The 24884-nt window shown below is 34.1% G+C and overlaps 1 protein-coding gene across 1 annotated transcript; it reads right to left on the bottom strand.

Annotated features, from left to right (window-relative positions):
* Positions 1-7885: 7885 nt before the first annotated feature.
* On the bottom strand, positions 7886-23166 carry LOC143262071 (uncharacterized). The gene is made up of 3 exons (XM_076528031.1): positions 23071-23166; positions 21537-21963; positions 7886-8071 (listed from the first exon to the last, which is right to left on the bottom strand). The coding sequence occupies exons 1-3, from the start codon at positions 23076-23078 to the stop codon at positions 7886-7888; spliced, it is 621 nt and encodes a 206-aa protein (XP_076384146.1). The 5' UTR covers positions 23079-23166.
* Positions 23167-24884: the final 1718 nt, after the last annotated feature.

The raw sequence follows: 24884 nt of genomic DNA, 5'->3' as shown, positions 1-24884 counted from the left end.
CCGATCCGCAAAATTCCATCTTAAGAGAGATATTTCGGGCATTCGAAGGGATCATTAAACTCTCTAATTGTAAGTCGGCTTCATCAAAAACATCACTGACTTCTAATTTTTCTGAAATTTTAATTTCTATAATATTTTCAGACGCGTTTATAAATTCATTTCAAAAGGACATTCTATTTAAGCGTTTCAAATAAAATGTTTCACTAAAATGTTTAACTAAAATGATCATCTAAAATAATCACACACACACACACAACTAAAATGTTTACAATTAAATGTTTGAAATGAATCATTCGTCTAAAATGTTTGAAAAAAGATTATCAATGAAAATGTTGAACTGAAATGTTTAAAATTAAATGTTGAACTAAAATGTTTGAAATAAAACATTCAACTGAAACGTTAAAAATAAAATTATCAATTGAAATGTACAACTAAAATGTTTAAAACAAGATACCAAAGAAAATGTACAACTGAAATGTTTAAAATTAAATGTTCAACAAAAATGTTTATGTAAAATGTTTAAAAGAAAATGTTAAACTAAACTGTTTAGAATAAAGTTGTCAATTGAAACGTTTAAGATAAAATTTTCAATTAAAATGTTTAGGATAGAATTGTCAATTGAAACGTTTGAAATAAAATGTTCAACGAAAACACGTTTACAAAAAAATGTTCAACTAAACCGTTTAAAATAAAATGTTTAATTAAATCCTTGATACCATAACGTTATCAGAAATATCAGTAAAGAAGATTTCTGTAATCTCTAGCAAGATGATGATTAATTAAAGGCATTTACTCTTGAAATAGTATCCGCCATCGAAGTATTTCACAGGGAACGTTCTTTTCCGTTTAAAGGAATGAATGTATTTATTTAAAGAGTCGGCCACTTTCCGGTTCCGTTAAATAAGCTTCCGCTGGCACGAATATTTAAGTGCTTTCTCTTGCAGCTTATCAAAGAAAACCTGGGGTATGTCGAGTCCGTCCGGCACCTCTCTTCCCCCCACCCTCTCTCTCTTGTTGTAAGAATACCTCGAACAACTCGGCAATGCTGCTACTTATTTCTTAATTGTTCGCCGGTCGATTCACTGGTACGAAATAATTACACGCCACCATATTGTAATCCTCGTGCAACGCTCGACTCTAATTTTCATTGGGTAAGAAATTCAAATTTGGACAATTGGATGCAAAATGATACTTCAGTAGCGCGAATTAATGTTATATTCATAAGAAAAAATTTAAATTCAGTAACATTGAATAACCTGAAATTCAAATAATACGAAATAATTATTCTACGTCACTGTATTAGATATTTAATCATTATTTGTTGTTTTTTTAATGATATAAATATAAAAACAATATAATATAAATGTAATATAAATATAATAATATATAAATACAGCAGTATAAATATAATAATATATAAATACAGTAATATAAATTTAACATATGTATAGTATACATAAATATGATTCGAATATTTTGTATAGGTAGGAACAAAAATATTAGTAAGCTTCAAATACTAAAATTTTTATTTTTACTTGGATATTATATTTTTTATTTCTATTTTTATTATTGTTGTTGTTATTATTATTATTGTCATATAAAAATATGTCTTAAATACTTTGTGTAGAAAACGACAAAAATATTTGCAAGCAACAAATACACAAATTTTTCTTTTTTAACAATTTTATATTATTATTATTATTATTATTATTATTATTATTATCACTATCATTATCATTATCATTATCATTATCATTAATCATTAATCGTTAATCGTTCATCGTTCATCGTTCATCGTTCATCGTTCATCGTTCATCGTTCATCGTTCATCGTTCATCGTTCATCGTTCATCGTTCATCGTTCATCGTTCATCGTTCATCGTTCATCGTTCATCGTTCATCGTTCATCGTTCATCGTTCATCGTTCATCGTTCATCGTTCATCGTTCATCGTTCATCGTTCATCGTTCATCGTTCATCGTTCATCGTTCATCGTTCATCGTTCATCGTTCATCGTTCATCGTTCATCGTTCATCGTTCATCGTTCATCGTTCATCGTTCATCGTTCATCGTTCATCGTTCATCGTTCATCGTTCATCGTTCATCGTTCATCGTTCATCGTTCATCGTTCATCGTTCATCGTTCATCGTTCATCGTTCATCGTTCATCGTTCATCGTTCATCGTTCATCGTTCATCGTTCATCGTTCATCGTTCATCGTTCATCGTTCATCGTTCATCGTTCATCGTTCATCGTTCATCGTTCATCGTTCATCGTTCATCGTTAATCGTTAATCATTATCATGATCATTATCATTATCATTATCATTATCATTATCATTATCATTATCATGCGTGATGTTATGCAGCCCACGTTCGAGGGCGTCGCGGAACATCTCTTGGTTTAACGATTTGATGTTCCACCCTCGGAAGGAGAGCGGAGCCCGGCTCCATCTTTGCTTCTTCGTTATACGGAGAGCCACGTATTGGTGGTCGCTCCCCGTGTAGTCCTCGATGACCCTCCAGTCATCTATACGGGGGGCGACATCCTCGGAAGCCATGGTTACATCAACGATGGTCTCGTTGTAGCCAAACCTCCGGAAAGTCGTAGAGGTCCCCCGATTTAGCACCACCAGTCCAAGTCGGGCCGCCATCTCCATCAGGTGCCTGCCTCTGGTGTCCGGTCTGGGCATACCCCACTCCACCGCCTTCGCGTTGAGGTCCCCCCCCCCGACGACGCATCCCCCCTCCAGCTCGCGGATGGCGTCCTCCAGGGCCCCGACCTTATCGCGAAATTCCGCGATGCGATCAATGGGGGAAAGATATACGCTAATCAGCGTCAGGCCCTCGCCCTTCACCCAGACGTATCCCGCCCCTGCACCGCACGTCTGCACCCGGAATCTGGACGGGTCCGGAATCCAGATGGCAGCAGTTCCTGTCACATCGGAAAACCACGCAGGGCCCTCTTGAGATCTGTACGGCTCGCTGAGCAGAAGAATATCGATCTTCCGCTCGAGCCGCATTTGCTCAAGGAGGGCATTCGCGACTCTATTCCGGTGCAAGTTGGCTTGGAGAACTCTAGCCATTCCCGGAGAGTCTCGCCTTCGCCGCCGTCAGGGCGTCGCGGTACGTCTTACAGGCGCTGGATCCTGTCACATGCCCCAGCCTGGCAATGTCCACCCCGCGTTCCGCGCAGATAACGCACTTGGGGGTCGCCTTGCACGACGTTGCTTGATGGCCCTTGGTGCCACAGCGGAAGCACGCGTCCCTCCTGTCGACTCCTTTGCACCACCGCGCAAGGTGCCCGAACGCCAGGCACCTAAAGCACTTGGCGACTGCAGCTCTTCGCCGGGGGTGGCATCTTACCATGCCGATCCGGACGGGGCCACTGCTGAGCAATTTGCTCGCTGCCCCCTCGCCCAGCTCGACGATGGCAAGTCTCTGGCCCCTTGTATTGGCCTTAGTGACGATCACCTTGGCGTCACCACTGGCCTCTCCCAGGACCTCTCGTAGGGCATTAGTAACCTCTTCGCTAGTTGTGAGGCAGTCTAGATCCCTAATTTCCACCGTAGTCCGGGGCTCGATCCTCCTCACGGAGCCCTCCTGCCCGATTGCGCTTTTGATCGCCTCACTGAAGGCAACTTTCTCCTCCTGCTTCGTCTTCGCGTCGAGCTCGAGGATCATATCTCCTGTGCGGGCCTGCCGAACACTCTTTACTTGCACCCCGGTCAGTTCTGGGGCGACCAGGGACCGGAGTCTTCCAAGTACTTCGGCATAGGTCTTCCCTTCTGCCGGTCGTACTATCACTGCGGCCGTTCTCAGCCGCCGGGGCCGTTTCTTCCTCTTCTTCTTCTTCCTTTCCCTCCTTGCTGTTATCGCCCCCTCCTCATGCTTCCTGCAGGAGGCACACACCGTGACCGAGGGCAATTTCGGCCCGGCAGAGACGGGGTGAGACTTCAGCTTTTTTTCCCTCCGTTTTTTTTTAGACGACGCTCCATGGCCCATCTTCTTCTCCTTTGCTCTTCTTCTCTGGCGGCGATGACTGAGAAGAAGGACTTTCCCGGATCTTACGGGGGCGCTTCCCCGACTCCTTGTCTTGCTCCCGCGCAGGCTGAGCTAGAAGCGCAGCCTCCATGGCGTCGAGCAGCTCGACGCACCTCGGTAGCCCGCTCTTAATCAGCATGGCCACATTTCTCTGTTTTGTGGTCGCCGTTTCCATCTCGACCATGATGTCGCGGCATTTGCCAAGCAAATCGCGTAGCGAGCTCCGCAAGACATCAAGATATTGCAGTTCCGCCGCTATCCTCGTCAGTTCGACGGGAGCCGAGCGGTCCACTCCTGCAGCATTGCGGTCGTTGGATAACGACGTCTGGGGGCCCGCTTTGACACCCTCACCAGACGCCGGTACTGGGGATCCGACCCCCTGCACCCTAGTTCCTCTCTCTCTCAGTTTTCTCTCCATTTTTGGTTTATTATTCGGGGTACCTTCCCGACTAGTCGTACTAGGTCGTACTTGGTTGTTCACTACTCCACCTGAACCTTACCGACTAGGGAGCCCCTGCCAGGAACCGAAATTCCCGTCGGCATTGCTCCAGGCATCATTGCGGCTACTTGAGCCCCCGCACCACGACAAGGTGCCGACCGACGCGGGGGATAATGACAATGATAATGATAATGATAATGATAATGATAATGATAATGATAATGATAATGATAATGATAATGATAATGATAATGATAATGATAATGATAATGATAATGATAATGATAATGATAATGATAATGATAATGATAATGATAATGATAATGATAATGATAATGATTAATGATTAATGATTAATGATTAATGATTAATGATTAATGATTAATGATTAATGATTAATGATTAATGATTAATGATTAATGATTAATGATTAATGATTAATGATTAATGATTAATGATTAATGATTAATGATTAATGATTAATGATTAATGATTAATGATTAATGATTAATGATTAATGATTAATGATTAATGATTAATGATTAATGATTAATGATTAATGATTAATGATTAATGATTAATGATTAATGATTAATGATTAATGATTAATGATTAATGATTAATGATCAATGATCAATGATCAATGATCAATGATCAATGATCAATGATCAATGATCAATGATCAATGATCAATGATCAATGATCAATGATCAATGATCAATGATCAATGATCAATGATCAATGATCAATGATCAATGATCAATGATCAATGATCAATGATCAATGATCAATGATTAATGATTAATGATTAATGATTAATGATTAATGATTAATGATTAATGATTAATGATTAATGATTAATGATTAATGATTAATGATTAATGATTAATGATTAATGATTAATGATTAATGATTAATGATTAATGATGATGATAATGATAATGATAATGATAATGATAATGATAATGATAGTGATAATAATAATAATAATAATAATAATAATATAAAATTGTTAAAAAAGAAAAATTTGTGTATTTGTTGCTTGCAAATATTTTTGTCGTTTTCTACACAAAGTATTTAAGACATATTTTTATATGACAATAATAATAATAACAACAACAATAATAAAAATAGAAATAAAAAATATAATATCCAAGTAAAAATAAAAATTTTAGTATTTGAAGCTTACTAATATTTTTGTTCCTACCTATACAAAATATTCGAATCATATTTATGTATACTATACATATGTTAAATTTATATTACTGTATTTATATATTATTATATTTATACTGCTGTATTTATATATTATTATATTTATATTACATTTATATTATATTGTTTTTATATTTATATCATTAAAAAAACAACAAATAATGATTAAATATCTAATACAGTGACGTAGAATAATTATTTCGTATTATTTGAATTTCAGGTTATTCAATGTTACTGAATTTAAATTTTTTCTTATGAATATAACATTAATTCGCGCTACTGAAGTATCATTTTGCATCCAATTGTCCAAATTTGAATTTCTTACCCAATGAAAATTAGAGTCGAGCGTTGCACGAGGATTACAATATGGTGGCGTGTAATTATTTCGTACCAGTGAATCGACCGGCGAACAATTAAGAAATAAGTAGCAGCATTGCCGAGTTGTTCGAGGTATTCTTACAACAAGAGAGAGAGGGTGGGGGGAAGAGAGGTGCCGGACGGACTCGACATACCCCAGGTTTTCTTTGATAAGCTGCAAGAGAAAGCACTTAAATATTCGTGCCAGCGGAAGCTTATTTAACGGAACCGGAAAGTGGCCGACTCTTTAAATAAATACATTCATTCCTTTAAACGGAAAAGAACGTTCCCTGTGAAATACTTCGATGGCGGATACTATTTCAAGAGTAAATGCCTTTAATTAATCATCATCTTGCTAGAGATTACAGAAATCTTCTTTACTGATATTTCTGATAACGTTATGGTATCAAGGATTTAATTAAACATTTTATTTTAAACGGTTTAGTTGAACATTTTTTTGTAAACGTGTTTTCGTTGAACATTTTATTTCAAACGTTTCAATTGACAATTCTATCCTAAACATTTTAATTGAAAATTTTATCTTAAACGTTTCAATTGACAACTTTATTCTAAACAGTTTAGTTTAACATTTTCTTTTAAACATTTTACATAAACATTTTTGTTGAACATTTAATTTTAAACATTTCAGTTGTACATTTTCTTTGGTATCTTGTTTTAAACATTTTAGTTGTACATTTCAATTGATAATTTTATTTTTAACGTTTCAGTTGAATGTTTTATTTCAAACATTTTAGTTCAACATTTAATTTTAAACATTTCAGTTCAACATTTTCATTGATAATCTTTTTTCAAACATTTTAGACGAATGATTCATTTCAAACATTTAATTGTAAACATTTTAGTTGTGTGTGTGTGTGTGATTATTTTAGATGATCATTTTAGTTAAACATTTTAGTGAAACATTTTATTTGAAACGCTTAAATAGAATGTCCTTTTGAAATGAATTTATAAACGCGTCTGAAAATATTATAGAAATTAAAATTTCAGAAAAATTAGAAGTCAGTGATGTTTTTGATGAAGCCGACTTACAATTAGAGAGTTTAATGATCCCTTCGAATGCCCGAAATATCTCTCTTAAGATGGAATTTTGCGGATCGGCATAATGGCTGATCTAATTTCACCGAATTACTCGCGCGACGGATTCTGGGACGATATGGGATTACCAAATCGCGTAATAACCTAATATTTCACCAGACTTCCCTCAGTCACGATGACAGTTTTCCATTTTCCTGGGCGCTTATGCCGCGAGAAAATACACGGGGTCGACACCAGCGCGAATGTTTAAATAAAAAGCGAGCAACGAACGCTTTCGGACCGCTTGTTGCTGATCGAGTATGTATAATTACCCCGACGTTATTGATACTTTTGGACCACGTTCGTAGTGTGCAATTCATTTTATTATTTACTTTATTAACGTCGATCACAGAAGTTACTAGGTAAACTGAAAAGTCACTAGCGAGGCACGACAAAATTGTCCATCAACTTTTAAAATATTTTGACCAGAAGTTTGCATAAAAATGGTTTAGTGATTATGAATAATATAATTTATATTAAATTTTTTAACGACGACCGCAGAAGTTACTAAATCAACCGAAAAACCACTAGCAAAATGCTGAAAAATTGTCACAATCAACTACCAAGAATATTCGATTATTTTGCATAAAAATGGTTTCGAGACAGTGATTAATAATTTCTTAATTTTACTAATGCTGACCACGTAAGTTACTTGTTAGATAAACTAAAAAGTTAATAGCCAATGTTATGTTAAGAAATTAGCATAATATTAAGATGATTTATGGGAAGAGCGAATGTTTCAGAAAGTAAGATTTGCCTTTATACATGTACTCACGACTACTCTCGAAAATAGTCTGAGCACGAAAATGGGCACCGGATACATTACGATGACAGTCAGCTCCATCAACCGTGTTACGGCAGCGAGAGAGAACAGGAATGCGGTTAGAATCAGAAGTATCACCAGCTTCAACAGACCTATGATTGCCTAGAATTATAGTTCTGGTCATTACAACGTCATGAAAATTACTGGCTACCACATAAACGTACCCGCATAAAAATAGAGTCTACGACCTCCTCGGAAACTACGTAAACCCTCGCACCCTAAATTCACCCTTCTAGTAACTGATGCCTTAAACATACCGCACTCAACCCTTGCACGCATATTGGGAAGCTAATTTACGACACATTTAGTCAATTAATTTTTCTAAGAACGAAGAAATATCTTGGAATAGTTTAGACCGTAGTCTTTCTACCCCTAATTCACCCTTTCGGCAATCAACATTTGAAGCTTCAACCCTCAATCCCCCGATTTATATTAAAAGGGAAGTACAACATGAACTTACATAATAAAGATATGTAAGTATCTGCGAGCTTCCGAAAATTATGTGAATTTTCCACCCCAAAATTCGTCCCTACTGTAAATTAGATGTACAACACCGCCCCGCAACCAGCTGATTTACATTAAAAAGAGGAGAACCCAGCCGAAATTTACATGACATAAATAATATTAGTATCAACAAACTTTCCAAAATAATACAAACTGCCAACTTTGCACCCCAAACTCACCCCTTTGGGTAACTTGTGTACAAGAGGGGAACCTCGAACCCTTGCTTACAGAATACGTGTAGACAAGAAAATATTATCAGAGCGCAGGGAGTGTCTTAGAATAATCTTAACTGTCAATTTTGCACCTCAAAATCACCCTTTCAATAGTTGATATCTTTATCATCAAGCCTCGGCGCCCTGATTCAGAAAATAAAGGAAAGCTAACTTAAATTTATTTAACGTATTTAATAGAAATGTATTAAATGTTCACTTTGCCCACGATCAATCGGTCATTAACCCTCGACCATTCCATTCACATCGAAAAGGGAAGCCGGACCTTTATTGACTGAAATCAGCATTCGTGAATATTTCATAGTAATTTAAAATACTCACCTTACACCCCAAATTTACTTCAGCAGTAACTAATACACGTCAGTCATTAACCCTGGACCTTTAAATTTATAAGGAAATGGAGTTCTAGCTTAAATCTATTGACAAAAATAAATCAATACTCATCAATATTTCGAAATTATTTTAAATATTAACTATGCACTCCGAATTCACCCCTTCAGTAATTATCACCTTGGTCAACAACCCTTAATTTACATTAGAAAGAAAATCTAGCCAAAATCTATTTATTGAATACATAGGAGCATGTAGACATAAGCAGAAGTGTAACTTAATATTTAAATTAAAATTTAAAAAATTAAAATTTTGAGATTTAAATAATTGAAACTTTGTAATACAAATTCAATTCTTTAGTAATTGATATATTGGAACTCAAGTTCCAACCCTTTAATTTACATTATCCTAAATTTATTCACTAAGTATACATATGTATATCAGCGCAAATAGTATTCTAAATCTTTTCGTCCCTCTCTAAAACCCAAATGAAAAATAACATTTTATTTGCATAATAAATATTTTTTTATCATTTGCAATAATAAATAAATAATTTGTTGAATTATTTGAATGATTTTTTAATGAAATAAAAAATTTTATTATTACTAGCAATATAAAATATCAATTCAATTTGCAATCTTTTTTTTTCACTACACCCCGAACCCTCCATTTCATACGCCATCCACCAAGCTCCATAAAAACCCGTCCACCTAACCTAAACCTTCGACCCTAAAATCCGCAAGAAAAAAAATCGTGACCACTTCCGTCTGCGAGAAATCTTTGCTATCGATGGGCGAACGACTTTTCCAACGGAATTTTTCGGGGACCGAGCGATCTCAGCGACTCTGCGAGATATCTGAAAGCGGCTTACGCAAAAGATCGGCATCGTTCGTTGCCCGGAGCACGAAGGCCAGGAAAATATTTTTCTGGCGTCGATTTTCACGGTCGGGGCACGATCCTCCAATTCATTTCACTGGGTTAGGTCGCGGAGGCTTGAGACTGCATTCTTCCAGTTCACCCACCTCCCCATTTTTTCGTCGACGAAATAAGGGACCCGATAGGAGCCGCGCCAGAAATGGCGGTTAGAGTGTGCGATGGGATCGGCGAGAGTGTGGAGGGGAGAATTTTTGTATTCCGACGTTTGCACGTTCCTTCGACAGATGACACCCGACGCCACACGTCGCACTTTTCGCTCAAAGAGTTGGCCACAATCCACAACTTCGTGCGACTTTTATGAAAATCGGTGTTTTCATGTTTTCGAGGTTTCCTGAATTTGAATGCGCTGTCGATACGAAATGCGACACCAGACGCTATCGACGTACACAAGCATTGTTTCGAACTTATTTTTCGTAGATGTTAATTTTAGTTGAACATTTTATTTTGAACACTTCATTTTAAACATATTGGTTGTGAATACTTTATTTTACACATTTTAGTTGAACATTTTATTTTAAGCATGTTTATCGAACAGTTTGTTTGAACATTTTATTCTAAACATTTTAGTTGTACATTTTACTTTATATATTTTCATTGACCAAGTACTTATTTTTTGTGGATGTCAATATTTTTCTATTTTAGCTACAATATTTGCCTACGATTTTTGACTACAATTATATGATTGGAATATAAAATTTCATACGACGATCTTCGTGTTAAGTAATTTTTGTATTTAATTGTGATAAAAATGTTTACTTAACCAATTTTTTTTAAATAATATTATAGGTCACGTAGTACAAATATATTGTCTAAAGTAGTAATAAAGAATATTATCAGTTATGAACAATATGATTATAGACAATGTAATAAGAAAAACATAATCAATTATAAATATTGTTTAAATTATTGTTACATATGTATTGTTAACTAGGGATATGTCTTTTTCTATCGCTCCATTGTGTGGTTTTCGTATGTACAACAGATCCGACGTCCATTTTTTCGGTTTTTTTTCGTAATCCGCTTGATATTTGTATCTGAAAAAAAGATACTACTCCTGAGGACTACTCCTGTTTCCAGCACACTTTTATACAACACTCTGTATATTGTTACCGATATTCTTGTAGAGCATCGAAAGACAAATGCAACGAGTATAATGAATATATACAGTGACTCGCATTAATATTCGGACACGATATTGATACAAGAACAATTGCTCCTTTTTATTGTTTATGATAGTATTATTGAATCAATTGTTTTCTCATACAAAGTAAGTAGAAACATAAATTTTGTTTATTTATTGCACATGTTCTTTTGTATAATAAGCGATGAACAAGATTGTGAGGAAATTTAACGTCACAAAAATATTCGGACAGTGAATGAATTACATTAATTTTATATAAAATGAAAATCTTTTTAATCACGTTATCATAATATTAATATTTTGTCGGTTGACCCTTTTGTTTTATTACTTCATGTAATCGCTTGGGCATGTTACAGATGACTTTATTTAAATAATCCGACGAAATTCGTTTCCATTCGTCTAACAAACGTTGTTTTATCTTTGTTGTTGTCTTTGTAAGTATTGTACGAATTTTGTGGTCCAGTTGATCCCATAAATTTTTAATTGGATTTAAATCAGGCGATTGAGGAGAAGGATGCAGTACTTTTGGACAATTGTTTAACAAATATTCCTGTACAATTCTGACCTTGTGTTTAGGATCACTGTCCTAATAAAACTTAAAACTGTACGTACACCCATATTTATAACACTTGTAATTAAATTTTCTTTAAAAAATGTCCAAATATTTCATTTTATCCATAATACCATCGATAAAAACTAGTTCACCTATACCTACGGACTGTCCGATTATTTTTGTGACGTTAAATTTCGTCACTATCTTGTTTATCGCTTATTATACAAAAGGACATGTGCAATAAATAAACAAAATTTATGTTTCTACTTACTTTAAGGAGTGCTTTATTATATGAGAAAACAATTGATTCAATAATATTGTTGCGAATTACTGCATTTCTTTCGCGTCGCGGCATTTTATTTACAATAAAGTACATAAACTATAATACAACTCAATTCAATTATGTTTGAGATCTTTGGACCGCTCGACGGTCCGATCCCGACTCTTCGATTGTCCGTTGATAACACACCTCCGTGGCAACCCCTCTCTTCTATTATTCTTTAAGGAGGTGTTCACAACAGGGCTGTTTCACATTACAGCCACTTGATTTGGACAAGTCGCCGTAACAATATTATCATAAACATTAAAAAAGAGATATAATTCTTGTAACAATATCGTGTCCGAAACATTAAGTAATCAACTTTCAAACGCAAACATATCGAGGTTAAACAATCGAAAGTATTCAATCATTATACTTGTTGGATTCGTTTCTTCGCCCTTCATCAAAACACGTACGATTCTATTTAAAATTAAACGAAAATAATTTATCAAAAATATTTAAGTTCCTCTGCTTTCAGACGCTACTATCTCAGGATTAAATGACCACAATACTACTCGTCTTATCATGCTCTTGTTACGAGCCGAGGGCCAGGCAGTTTGGGTGGCCGGAGGTTGCATGTAATTGGAATTTTTGGATGAGGTGCGTAGACCAGCCGATGTTTATTTCGACACGGGTAGCTACCTTTAAAATTAGGATAAGGTGTTTGGAGAAATTGATATTAGGGTTAGAAAAGAAATAAAGATATACCTCGAGCGGTTAAGATATATCTTGGTGGGTTATACCAACTACTGGTTTGAAACAGGAGGTGGAAATGATTAAACTTGAAACCAAAGAAAACTGGTAAAAACTAAATTATTACGCGTTGGGTTTTACAACTGTAAGTAAGTTTTCGCGGAAGAAGAATTGAAACTCGATGTTACTAATGTTTCCGCGTCGACGAATGACTCGAAACTAGCCCAATTCCCGGTCGCGTTTGGGCCCTTTATATAGTCAGTTTTTCTGTGGAAAAATGGTAGTGGGGATGATCCTATGTGGTCCGACTCCAGAAATGTTCGTCGTCGTACTCTCTCGGAGGTACTCGACTCGCGATATACAAATGAATCCCCGGCTGGCTGGCGCCAGCCTGGCGTATGCCTTCAGGAGGGAATATAAAAAATTCGTGGGAAGATTCTCCGTACGTTACACTCTAAAAGGCTCTTGAAAGCAAGCTACGAAATTCTTTTATTTCCGAATACCATAATCTGCGAAGCTTCAGAAAATCGGGTCTGCTTTATTCTACGTCCACCGAGATGGATATCCGGCGATCGTAATCCGCCGTTCGCAGAAGTCAGGAGACCAGAAACATAAAAACAACCGTGTCGCTGAAATTTCGCAACTCCATGTATCGGATTAACCGTCGGAAGACGGTTTCGATGGTCGCGGGCAACGTCTTACGACCGTTAGTCTATACGTACTCCGAATATCGTTTTCCGGCAAATTTTTTTTTTGGGGGGGGGGGGATAGTACTGCTATGCTCCATAAGGTACGGAAGAAAGCGGTGGAGGGGGACGGAACTAAAGGAAACCAGAAATCCTGCTGGATGATTGGCTTCTATCTTCAGTACGATCGGGTCGCGCCGTTTATTTACAACACAGAGGCAACCTTTAGCGAACACCAACGACGACCCCCCACCCCACCCCGATCCAGCACCTAAAGGTGTCGGTGATGCAGCCACGTAGTGTTTGCACTCGTGGTTGGAGTGGCGAAAGCGACGATTCGTTACCGGGAAACACGCGAGTGTCGATCGAGTTTTCCTTCTTCGGTTTCGGCGGCGCTGTTGGTGCGGCGAGTTTATTGGAAATTTGTGGCGACGGCGGGGAATATCAATTTTGGTGGGACGTGACTGGGAACAGGTTTTTGGCAGCGTTAAAAGGAACGCATTGAAATTGCGTATCGCTTCTAACGGTTAAGATTCGAATTAAAAAATGCGATCAATTACGAAGAATATTATTTTTGGTTTATGGACCGTCGAGGTCATTTCAACCCGTGGCGTTTGGATCATTGCTTAACACGTTCGCCCGCAGCATAAAGAACGTCATATTAATGTTCTGAATATAATTATTTAAAATTATAGCACATAGCATAATATTTAGAGAATTGATGCCTTCACTTTGGCGGCATTTTCATCATGTCGCGTAAGATGATACAATGTATTTAATGCAATAAATTCAATAAATATAACTATGCTGATAGCGAACGTAACATAATTTAATTACTCAGCTTTTGGCAATTATGTAAAATACTAGAAATAGTATTTAATGTATTACATTATATTATATATAATGTACAGTTTTTAGTATGATATACAGTATAAATGTATTTAATTATACTATATAATACACGATATAATAATTTAGTATAATATACAGTATAATATATATATATATTTATATACCATATATATATTATACTGTATATTATACTAAATTATTATATTGTATATTATATAGTATAATTATATAGTATAATTATATATATATATATATATATATATATATATATATACATAATTATAATTATATATTATAAAATATAAAAAATGTTAATTTAATAATATTTTATTAATTATATATATATATATATATATATTTATATATAAAATATATATAATTAATAATATTATCAAATTTACATTTTTTATATTTTTTTATTGCTGCAGCATTTAATACATTATTACCGTATTAAATTATGCATTAACCTAATAAGAATGGTTTAGTACGATTACATTGTGTATAATGTTATTGATCCTGGAATTCCTAATAAATTAAACATTATTTAAAATCATGGAAATTTGAGTTCCTCGTTGTATTATTCAAATATTTTAATGATGCAACAATCTAGTTATCGTTATTTATGCGATAGTAATTATTGATATCTAAATTCCTCATAAATGTGATATCAATAAATAATCATTGTACGTCATATAACAAACATTGTTAAAAAGAACAATATGAGACAATTTTAAACAATATCATATGAAAATATAACATTGAGCATCATATATCCCATAAATTTAATATAAAATTCGTATCGATGTTATTATAATTCCGTTCAATATTATTGGAGCTTTAATACCTGAACAAAAAATATTATTTAATATCATGAGAGTTGAAGTTCTCTACAAAAAATATTATTAAATTATTATTATATATGTTATTATATATATTAAAATATTATATTCTCGAACTTAAAATTCATATTATCCTAACATTAATTAGTGTCGTTAAAATTCAAATTGCTGTTAAATTGACATAAACTAATATGATGAGAGGTATTATTGTTTCCTGTTGTCGAAATATAAATTTCTTATAAGCTAATATTGATTTCGTGAGAGACTGGATGTGGTTTGTGGTGAGTGGACGGTGACAAGGTGACTATGTACATATAATATTATACGATATTGGCTGTAATGTAATTAGAACTCGCCATTTGTGATTGTGATTGGAGTATGATGAATATTGTAATGCGACTGTAATTACATGCTATTAGGAGAAGATGATTGATTAAAACCATCAACCCAATTATATGTATATTAAATATAGAAAATAGTATAATACACACACAATAATTTTTTTTTTGTTAAGTTACACAATTTTGCTTCGTGTAATGTTTAAAAGTGTAAAATGATGATAACGAAAATTTTATCATTTATAATATTGTTTGTTATATTCCCCGCCTATTTTATATCTTCTACACTTTCTAAAATTTTTGGTATTTCTATATTTGATCATTGGTAATTAGTTATTAATTTTATTTGTCATTTATATTAGTACTACCACGATTTACAGCGGGTATTTTTTTATAGTTTTCCCCCAGTTTACATATCTTACAATTTTTAAATTTCTAGTACTTGTATATTTGACTATTGCATTTTCTGTAGACTCTATATTTTTCGTAATCACAACTTACACCGGTCTTTTTTTATAGTTTTCCCCTATTTTGCATCTTTCATAATTTTTAAATTTTTAGTTCTTGTGTATTTGACTATTCCATTTACGTAGTTTCTATATTTTAGTGTTTCTATATTCGCCAGTTGCATTTTAGTGGTTTCTATGGCTTTAGTATTTCTATATTTGATTATTACATTCGTGCAGTTTTTATATTTTTAATATTTCTTTATTTATTACGTATACTCTATTTATATTGTTTATACATATAGCCAAATATAAAAATACTAAAATGTAGAAGCTACATGAATTCAAAAATTCAGTAAATTTTATATTTGTTGTATATTAATAATCTATATTATAATATAATAATATAATAAATATAATATATATAGTAATATATAATAAATAGTATCCATATTTGAATATATCTACATTTGATTACTGAATTTATATAGTTTCTACATTTTACTATCTTTATATTTGATTATTGTATTTCGTCAAGTTTCTAATATTTCTATCATTTTCTTCTTAATTGTATTTTGCATGTATCGGAATTCTGCCATGTATTACAACGATTCTTACAATCATTGAGCTTCTGCTGTGATTTTTTAATGTATAGTATTTCTACAGTCGACGACATTTATCATTTGATGGATCGTGCGAAATCATTCGGCTCGAATTCACATTTAACTAAACTCGAATAGCGGAATTATGTTTGATGCGAGATTTTCGCGGAAAATTTTGCGAAACTCTCAACGGTATTGATCGACGAGAAAGAGAATGATCGACTTTCGAGTTCACGTCGTATTTGTTGCATAGGGGATTATGGATTTGATGGATTGATAATGAGCCAGCTATCAGCGCAAGGATTATTTCGTACTGGTTTCGTGAATGTTTGATAAGCTTCGATTAGGCCACTGATTTTACATGTCTATATAAAATATACATTTGTTGTTGTAATAATCTCTGTGCAATTCGTCAGGAGAAATTCATTATCGAACGTATTCTCCTTTTAATAATTGGGAACTATTTTAATGAAATTTGTTCATAATAATAATAATTATTATTATTATTTCCTCTGCAGTTCGATGAAAATTAACGAGAGAAAATCACCTTCTATAAACAAATACAACCGCGTATTATTCTTACGATTATTTCAACATTCATTTAAATTGAATTTATGTGTAATGATAATTAAATATTACATTGGTTGAAGTTACGTGAAAATCAAGAACAGAAAACATTTTCCATAAATAAATATATTTATTTTAATTATAATATTTATTTTAGTTACGAACTTATATGAAATAATTATTAAAACCTATTTTCAAAGAAGTTTCATGAAGATCGTGGAGAATAAAATCATTAGTAATAAATGGATATGTACACGTACATTTTTGTTAAAGATTGTCTCCATGTTTATTTAATTTTCAAATCATTCATAATTGATAATTATTTCATTGGTAATTAAGTAGAAATCTTCAGAATTAAAGTTTTCTTGTACATATATACATAAATATAAAGTTAAAAAAATTGTGTCTAAAAATATAGCAGTAATTTTCTTTCGAAAAGAAAACTTTCGAAATCATAATTAATATTGCTTGGTCATCTCTCGGCTCGCTAATGTGCTTCAATAATCAAACACAGCTATAATTCCCAAGAGTTCCATGCCATAATTATCACGTTCGAAAATTCAATTATTGTATAATATGAGAATCAATTCTATTTAGTATTTCACGAAACCGAAATATGGATGTATATAAATTCCATAATTGATATACAAGGAAATTCATTTATTTAATAACGAGAAAGCTACGTATTTAGTGTATCACGAATGAAAACAATAATTGAAACAATTTTTAATTAGTTATATAATATTTTCGGGATTATTTTAATTAAAATTGTATAATTGATATAACTGCGGAATCGAATGATGCGAGAGAAGTGAAAATCAATGTATTCAATGATCGGCTGATGATTGAGAAGTGAGAGGCGATTGAGATTGTTATTTACATATGTCGAGAATATAGTGCGTGAAATTAGCGTAAATATTCGCGTGTATATTTTAATTTTTTGTACAATCAATTGACAATATAAATTGATGAAATTTGATTATCAACAGTATACAACAACTCTGAAAATTCTTCGACATTTTGCTTTTATTGAAATTCCTTAATAACATATCATTTAATATCATCGAAATTCAAATTGCTGTAAATTTTCGCATTCGCATTGCTGAAATTAAAATTCGTATTAATCTAACATTAACTGGTGTCGTTCAAATTGTAATTGCTATAAAATTAACATAAGCTATGTGGTCTGGCTAGAACTTACTATTGTTATAATTTATATTATTTACCATTATAAATTGATAAAATATGATTATCAACAATGTTGAACAATATAAAATTCTTATGATATTTCAATTTTTATTTTAAATTTCGTTCGAAGAATCGCTGTTCCTGTCAACAACCAAACTTCGTCTGAGGAATAATTACCCTTCCACAAAATTCAACTATTCCGATCCCTTCATTATAAAGTTTTTAATATTCGTATAGCCTCGGGCTATTTATAAATTCCTCGGAGAAAAAATTTTACAGATTCTCCGACGTAATTAACCCCTTGAAATACGATTTCTTTCATTGTCATGTTGATTAGCATACTCTGTCGTTAATAAATTCTACACGAGACAGAAAATTTATATTTGTTACATTATATGACTGCATTGTTTTAAATGACAACATATTCAATTTTTATTGTAACATATTTTTGAATATTTAGTACATATCGAATATATATCATTCGAGCAAGGAGGGGATAGTTTTACCCTTAAAAATATAAACGAAGGAAAGAAATTCAATTTTTTAATATCTTTAAGTTTTTATCTTAAATTTTTTTAATATCTGGTGCAATTTTAAAAATATGGAAGTTCTATCTCAAAGAAAATAAAAAGGGGTGCAAAATCTAATTTTCGCTGGAAGTAATTTCTTAATATCCAATAAAATTGTAGAAATAATTATGCAGAGAGGGAAACATCTACAAGATACCACATTCATTCAGGGGGTAGTTTCGTACTACGAAAAATAAAAAGGGATGAAACATTTAATTTTCACTGCAAATATTTTATTAATATACGGTAAAATTTTAGAAATAAACATGGAGATAGGTAATATCTAGACATCGTTATTAAGGCGGTAGTTTCACCCTGAAGAAAGTAAGGAAGGCATGAAAAATTTAATTTATGTTATAAACAGCTTTTTAATGTCATGAGAATTTTGATAACATATACAAAAATAGGGTAACATCTACATATCGCAATTAAAAAGGGGCTGTTCCGCTCTAAAAAAAAATAGGTAAAGGGGATAAAAAGTTCAAATTTTATTATACGCATTATTTTAATACCTGATAAATTTGCAAAATATACAAGAAAATGGGATAACATCAGGATGTCGTTGTTAAAGGGGCAGTTTCACCGTGCAGAAAATAAAAAGGGGATGAAAATTTTTTGTTCAGGAGCAATTAAAATTATGAAATAAAATTGTCCGACATTCATAATTTCGACATAAAAATCATCGAAAAATCGTAAATTATCCGTCGCGACGCGTGCTCACGAGCCAGAATCAGCGTAATCGTTTAACTCCTGCGAAATTTGCCCTAATCGCGATCATCTGAAGCTGTAGTGACTCCGTGTCATTGTTACAAGTGCGCCAACGATATTTCACCAAATTCTGATTCGCTGGATCAACCGAAACTTGCTGGACCAATTGAATTTCGGCGGCCGGGGGTGGCCAGCCGCCTTCGTAAAGGTCGCGCGAACATGATAATCACATTTCCGACTCAGCGCGAATATTTTTGGCTCTACGCACGGCCGGCACTACACCATAAATCGCACGAAACGAAAAATGGTTCGATGGAACTCGAGCGATAAGCGAAAATGAAACTTTGTTGGTCATTTTTCAAATTCGCGTGCTTCTGATAAGTTCGAAACGTTTCTCCGGCGTATGAAATCACCGTGATTCTGTGGAACGAAGTATTCCCTTTCCAACGAATCCAAGAACGTTGATCTGCGATACTTTGTTGCAAATTTATAGCAGTTTTGAAAAAAAGTATAGAAGATTAATGTGATTTCTGAGGTCGTGGAATTCTAGGCGAACATTTTTCGAAATTCAGAATACCATAACTTCGTTAAAAAATATCGTAGGGTGGTGTTTTTCTACTCATTTTAGAAGTCCAATTTCCCAGTTTCGTAGCATCTTAATTCTCCTGTTTTATAAATTTTATTTCGTTAATACCCTGCACTGTAAATAAAAATGGTTCCGTCCTGTCGATTTCTCATATTCGCATAGATCTGAGTGGTTCAAAAAATTGTTTGGCAAACGCAATCACAATTATTTTAACGAACGAAGTCTCCCCTTTCGAATGAGCCCGAAAGTATTGATCTATGATTTTTGTTTGCCATCGTATAGCACCTTGGATTCTCTTCCGAATGAAATTCTGAAATTCAAAATACCGTAACTTTGTTAACAAAAAAAACTGTAGAATGGTGTTCTTAGATACATTTCAAAGGGTGAAATCTTCGCTTTCGCGCCGTTTGGATTATTTAGTATTAGTGCCCGATCGCGAGTGCCTGATCTCCGTTCCTTCATGAAGTGGCTGAAACGACGAGAAACCTGGCAGAAAAGTATAAATTTCATTGTTTTGTTTCTACACTTTTCATTGATAAGTGTTACATCGACGAGATTGCATAGCGAATATATTTTAGCCAATTGGTGTTATTTCAATCATTTCGATGATAATTTTAATGACAATAATTTCAAGGATAATAATTTCAAAGATAATAATTTCGAGAATTATATTTCCAAAGACAACAATTTCGGAGACAACACTTTCTAGAATAACAATTACAAAGATAGTAATTTCTAGGATAACAATTTCAAAAATAATAATTTCTAGAATAATTTCTGGGATAATTTCGAAGGTAATAATTTCGAAGATAGTAATTTCGAAGATAATGATTTCGAAGATATCAATGTCGAAGATAACAATTTTGAAGATAACAATTTCGAAAATGATAATTTCAGAATTAATAATTTCAAAGATGATAATTTCGAAGATAATAATTGACAATTTCGGTCGAAATTATAGAAATCCTGTTAAATACAAGCAAATACTAAATAAAATATAATTTTCTTGACATTGCGATATCTTCTGAACCGTCGATTAGTTCTTTATTTTCTTGGCTACAACAGTGAAGTCACGATGCTCCTTCCCTATTCTCTTGCGGAACGATACGTCACTATAACGAAAGCCCCTGTAATTAATCCTTTCCAAGACCTTTAAGCGGCACCTCCTCGCGATGATCTGCGCGTAATTGGAAGTCATGATTGCAGTCACTAACTTCGGTATGCTCAGAAAATTATGGATCACGCTATTAATTCCAGTGTCAGATATCGGTACTTTCACTTGCTGTCCATTATTCAGCGCATTGGCAACCTCCACGGACACGGACACTAAGCCCTCGCCAATTTTTCGCTGCTGCATCTCCGGCAGCGTAGCCAGGAACATCAACTCCATAATACAATCAATATTATAATATTTGAATAAATTTATCTTGCTGTGTATAGCAATCAGAAAATCTACGTAGCCCCTGACCCGGTGATGTACGCAATTATCCTTGAATCTTTCAAGCCAACTCTTTTGGCAAGGTCGCCAGAGGACCGGGCGATGTCGACGAAACGGTGGGCGCCCACACGGACGTCGCGGGTTAGTTACAGGATCTCTCGGCATCGGATGATCTCTCAATATCTTAATTTTATTGAGAACAACACCAACAACTTCCCCAGTCTTGACGTCGACTGCAACAATGCTGACACCGTCTTTAGCAATTTCCACACAGAGCTCCTCGAGCGCTCTGACGCTACAAGGCGCCGATATCAGATTTACGGCTTTGCAGATGCTCTCGTTGGGGAAAAAGCTTTTCCTTATTACTTGTAATGCTCCCTCCAAAGTATCCTCCGTCAGAGACTCGAACTCGATTTCTCCACCTTCTATGGAGCCCCACTCAATGCAGGATTCAGTATTAGTTCTGGAACTGAACGAAAAGAAACAATTAATTAGTATGCACGTAATATTAAACGGTATATTAAACGACGGAAGCTTTAATCGAATCAAGTTTCCAGAAACGTTTGGAGATACAGTAATGTCTCCCTAACTGACGCTCGGATTACGCACAGAAATGGACAATCTGGGAAGAGGAGACACGATTACTCGAGCCTCGCGGCTCGTTTTTATAGTTATCGGTGAATCGACAACTTTGTAGACGACTCGTTTTTATAAGCGAATAGATTGGAAATATCTATACGCCAGGATTAAACACATTTTTCCGTTCCGAAAAACTTGCAATTTCTCGATCCATCCGTTTCGAATGGCACGATGTTTCAATGCGCATACTTCTAAATTCATAATTTCGAAATTATCTGGTTTCTGTAGTTTCTGATTTTTAAGATTCCAATTCCAATTCAAATCAAATTGACGGTTTTTAAATTCTCTGATTTATAAATTTACAATTTCGAAGTCAGCTGATTTCTATATGATCAAATTTTTAAGATTTCAATTTCTAAATTCTTTGATTTATAAATTCACGATTTTTCAGTTTTCTGAAATTTTAATTGTTATCAACTGGTTTCTAAATGTTCTAGTTCTTACCGTTTCGATTTCTGAATTGTTTGATTTCTGCATTTACGCTTTTTAAGATTTCCGACTCTTAAATTTACAAATTTTTAAATCATCTGCTTCCCAAATTTTCTAAATCTTATCATTTTAATTTCTAAATTCTTTGATTTACAAATTCACGATTTTTAAGTTCTCCGATTTCTATATATATAAATGTACATTTTTTAAATTATCTAGTATTTAAATTTTCTAATTTTCAAGATTTCAATTTACAAATTTGAATAATCGGATCTCCTCTTCACGACTTGTCCATCTTCGTGCACTATCCGAGCGTCAATTAGGGAGAATTCTCCGTATCCGGCCAAAATAGAGGTTGACTCATATCTCGATGAAAAATATATTTTATTTATAAATATTTAAATTCGTAAAAATAAATTGTCTTTCTTATACCCGACACACGGAAAACATTAATCAAAACAAGTGACTGAAGAATGTTCGCGGAAGAATATAGCAAAAATGTACGTACCATTCCATTTTAGTTCACTAAGAAATTCTCACTATACTTCACTGGGAAAATTAACTGAGAAAATTCGCCGAGGTCTTCGCACTGATCACTGCTGCACTGATCACAGAATGAGTGTTTCCGTTGACATCGGCAGGGTATTTATACTGTCCTTGCTAAAGGACAGAACGTCCTAATCAGCAAAGACGAACAATGACAAAAGGATACTACCCGAAAAAAATGCGCCAGGTATGAAAACGTCTCCCGTGGAAAACCATTAGCCACCGCGGCCGGCTATCAGGTAAGCACATGTACCTGCGATGACCGGTCGTGTCATACGGATTTTACAAGGATCGGTTCGTTCGGTTAAATTAAAAGAAAAAGAACAGCGGCGGATTAGGCCGAGCTAGTGCAAATGAGTCAATTGAAGGAACCATTGTAAACAGGCTCGCACCGAGCCTTGATGAAAATTATGATTTGCAAGGGAAAGCAGAACCTACGGGGACTAATTATGGCCTGGTTATTTACAGTACCTTTGTTATTGGATATATTTACAGGGTGAAGTTATCGAAAACATGTTCCTACAAAAGTTGTTTAGCATGAAAGGGGGCATTCGATGGTATGAAGAATTTTCCTGCAGGTATAGTGATGCGGGAGATATCCAAGTGGAATTAATGTTTTCAAATGTCATCTTTGTATAGCGATGCCGAGAGATCTGTTACATACGAAAAATATAAGGATATGAAACAGTTATTACATTATGTAACGCCTGTGCATCATGACTATTTCAAAACACCGCCACATAAAGAGAGTAAATAAATAATAACAATATCTTATTTTAAGTTTAACAATATATAAATATATTTAACGTTCAAAATAAGAAACGAGACTCCTATTTTATTTATTGTAATTATTAATAAACAAAATTATATGGATTAATAGAAAATATATTTCGAATGATATTTAAAATTTCATAATTGAAATTAAATGATTATTACAATTGACTAATTATGAAAATGATGTAAGTCCATTTAAAGCCAGCAAACATGTATTACTTTGGTTAAATTACATATTGATAAATTAGTAGTATTTTATTTTTTTATACATAATATAACAGCTGTCTGTTGAAACGAACAACGTGATATTATTTCATGTAGTAAAATGATATAAATGCAATGCATATGCGACAAATGAACGCAAGTCGCTAGCTGAAATCTACACATGCATTCGACTGTGCACTAGCAAAAGTCCAGAAAAGCTGTTATTGAAATTAATTTCTCAATGCCATAAATAAAGTTTTTATTTTCAAATAAAACTTTTTTTAATAATCGCTCTATTTGTCATAGCGTGTCATAGCGTATTAGGGATTTCAATTTTGTATCGCGCCTCGGGCACCAGTACGCATTAATCCGCCAATGCTTGGGAGGGCTCTTTATTTCGCCCTTGCTGAAGAACAGAGAACTCGTATTCGTCAAGGACGAACAATGCCGGCGAAAAAGATGCCGGGCGTGAAAATGCCTCGCGAATACAACCCTTGGTCGCCGAGACCGGCCATCAGCTATATGTATACAGTGAGTCCCACTGACATTCGAACACTTCTCAAGGCGCAATTTTAACTTTTTTAAAATTAGAGTAGACGATTTGAATTTTTTTTTAGATCATAGAGGGACCTGTATAATAGACAATGTTACAATTTTGCTATTACATGCTTGGAATGACAAAACAAAGTAAAAGTCTCTCGTTGTTTAACTTTCTTATCTGAGGAAGCTATTTTTGATCACTTTTAGGCTAATTTTGCCGATTTTGCCGATTTTTCGAACTTCGAGATATTTAACTAA

This window comes from Megalopta genalis, unplaced genomic scaffold, assembly GCF_051020955.1.
Source record: "Megalopta genalis isolate 19385.01 unplaced genomic scaffold, iyMegGena1_principal scaffold0085, whole genome shotgun sequence".
Classification (NCBI taxonomy): domain Eukaryota; kingdom Metazoa; phylum Arthropoda; class Insecta; order Hymenoptera; family Halictidae; genus Megalopta; species Megalopta genalis.
The sequence above is the reverse complement of the archived record's forward strand: the minus strand, read 5'-3'. Positions and strand labels throughout refer to the sequence as shown.

Excerpts from the sequence above, each read along its gene's own strand:
- LOC143262071 (XM_076528031.1), bottom strand. Across the intron at positions 8,072-21,536 it reads AAAGATTCAAGGATAATTGC|GCAATCATAGGTCTGTTGAA; the intron begins GTACATCACCGG and ends CTATAATTCTAG.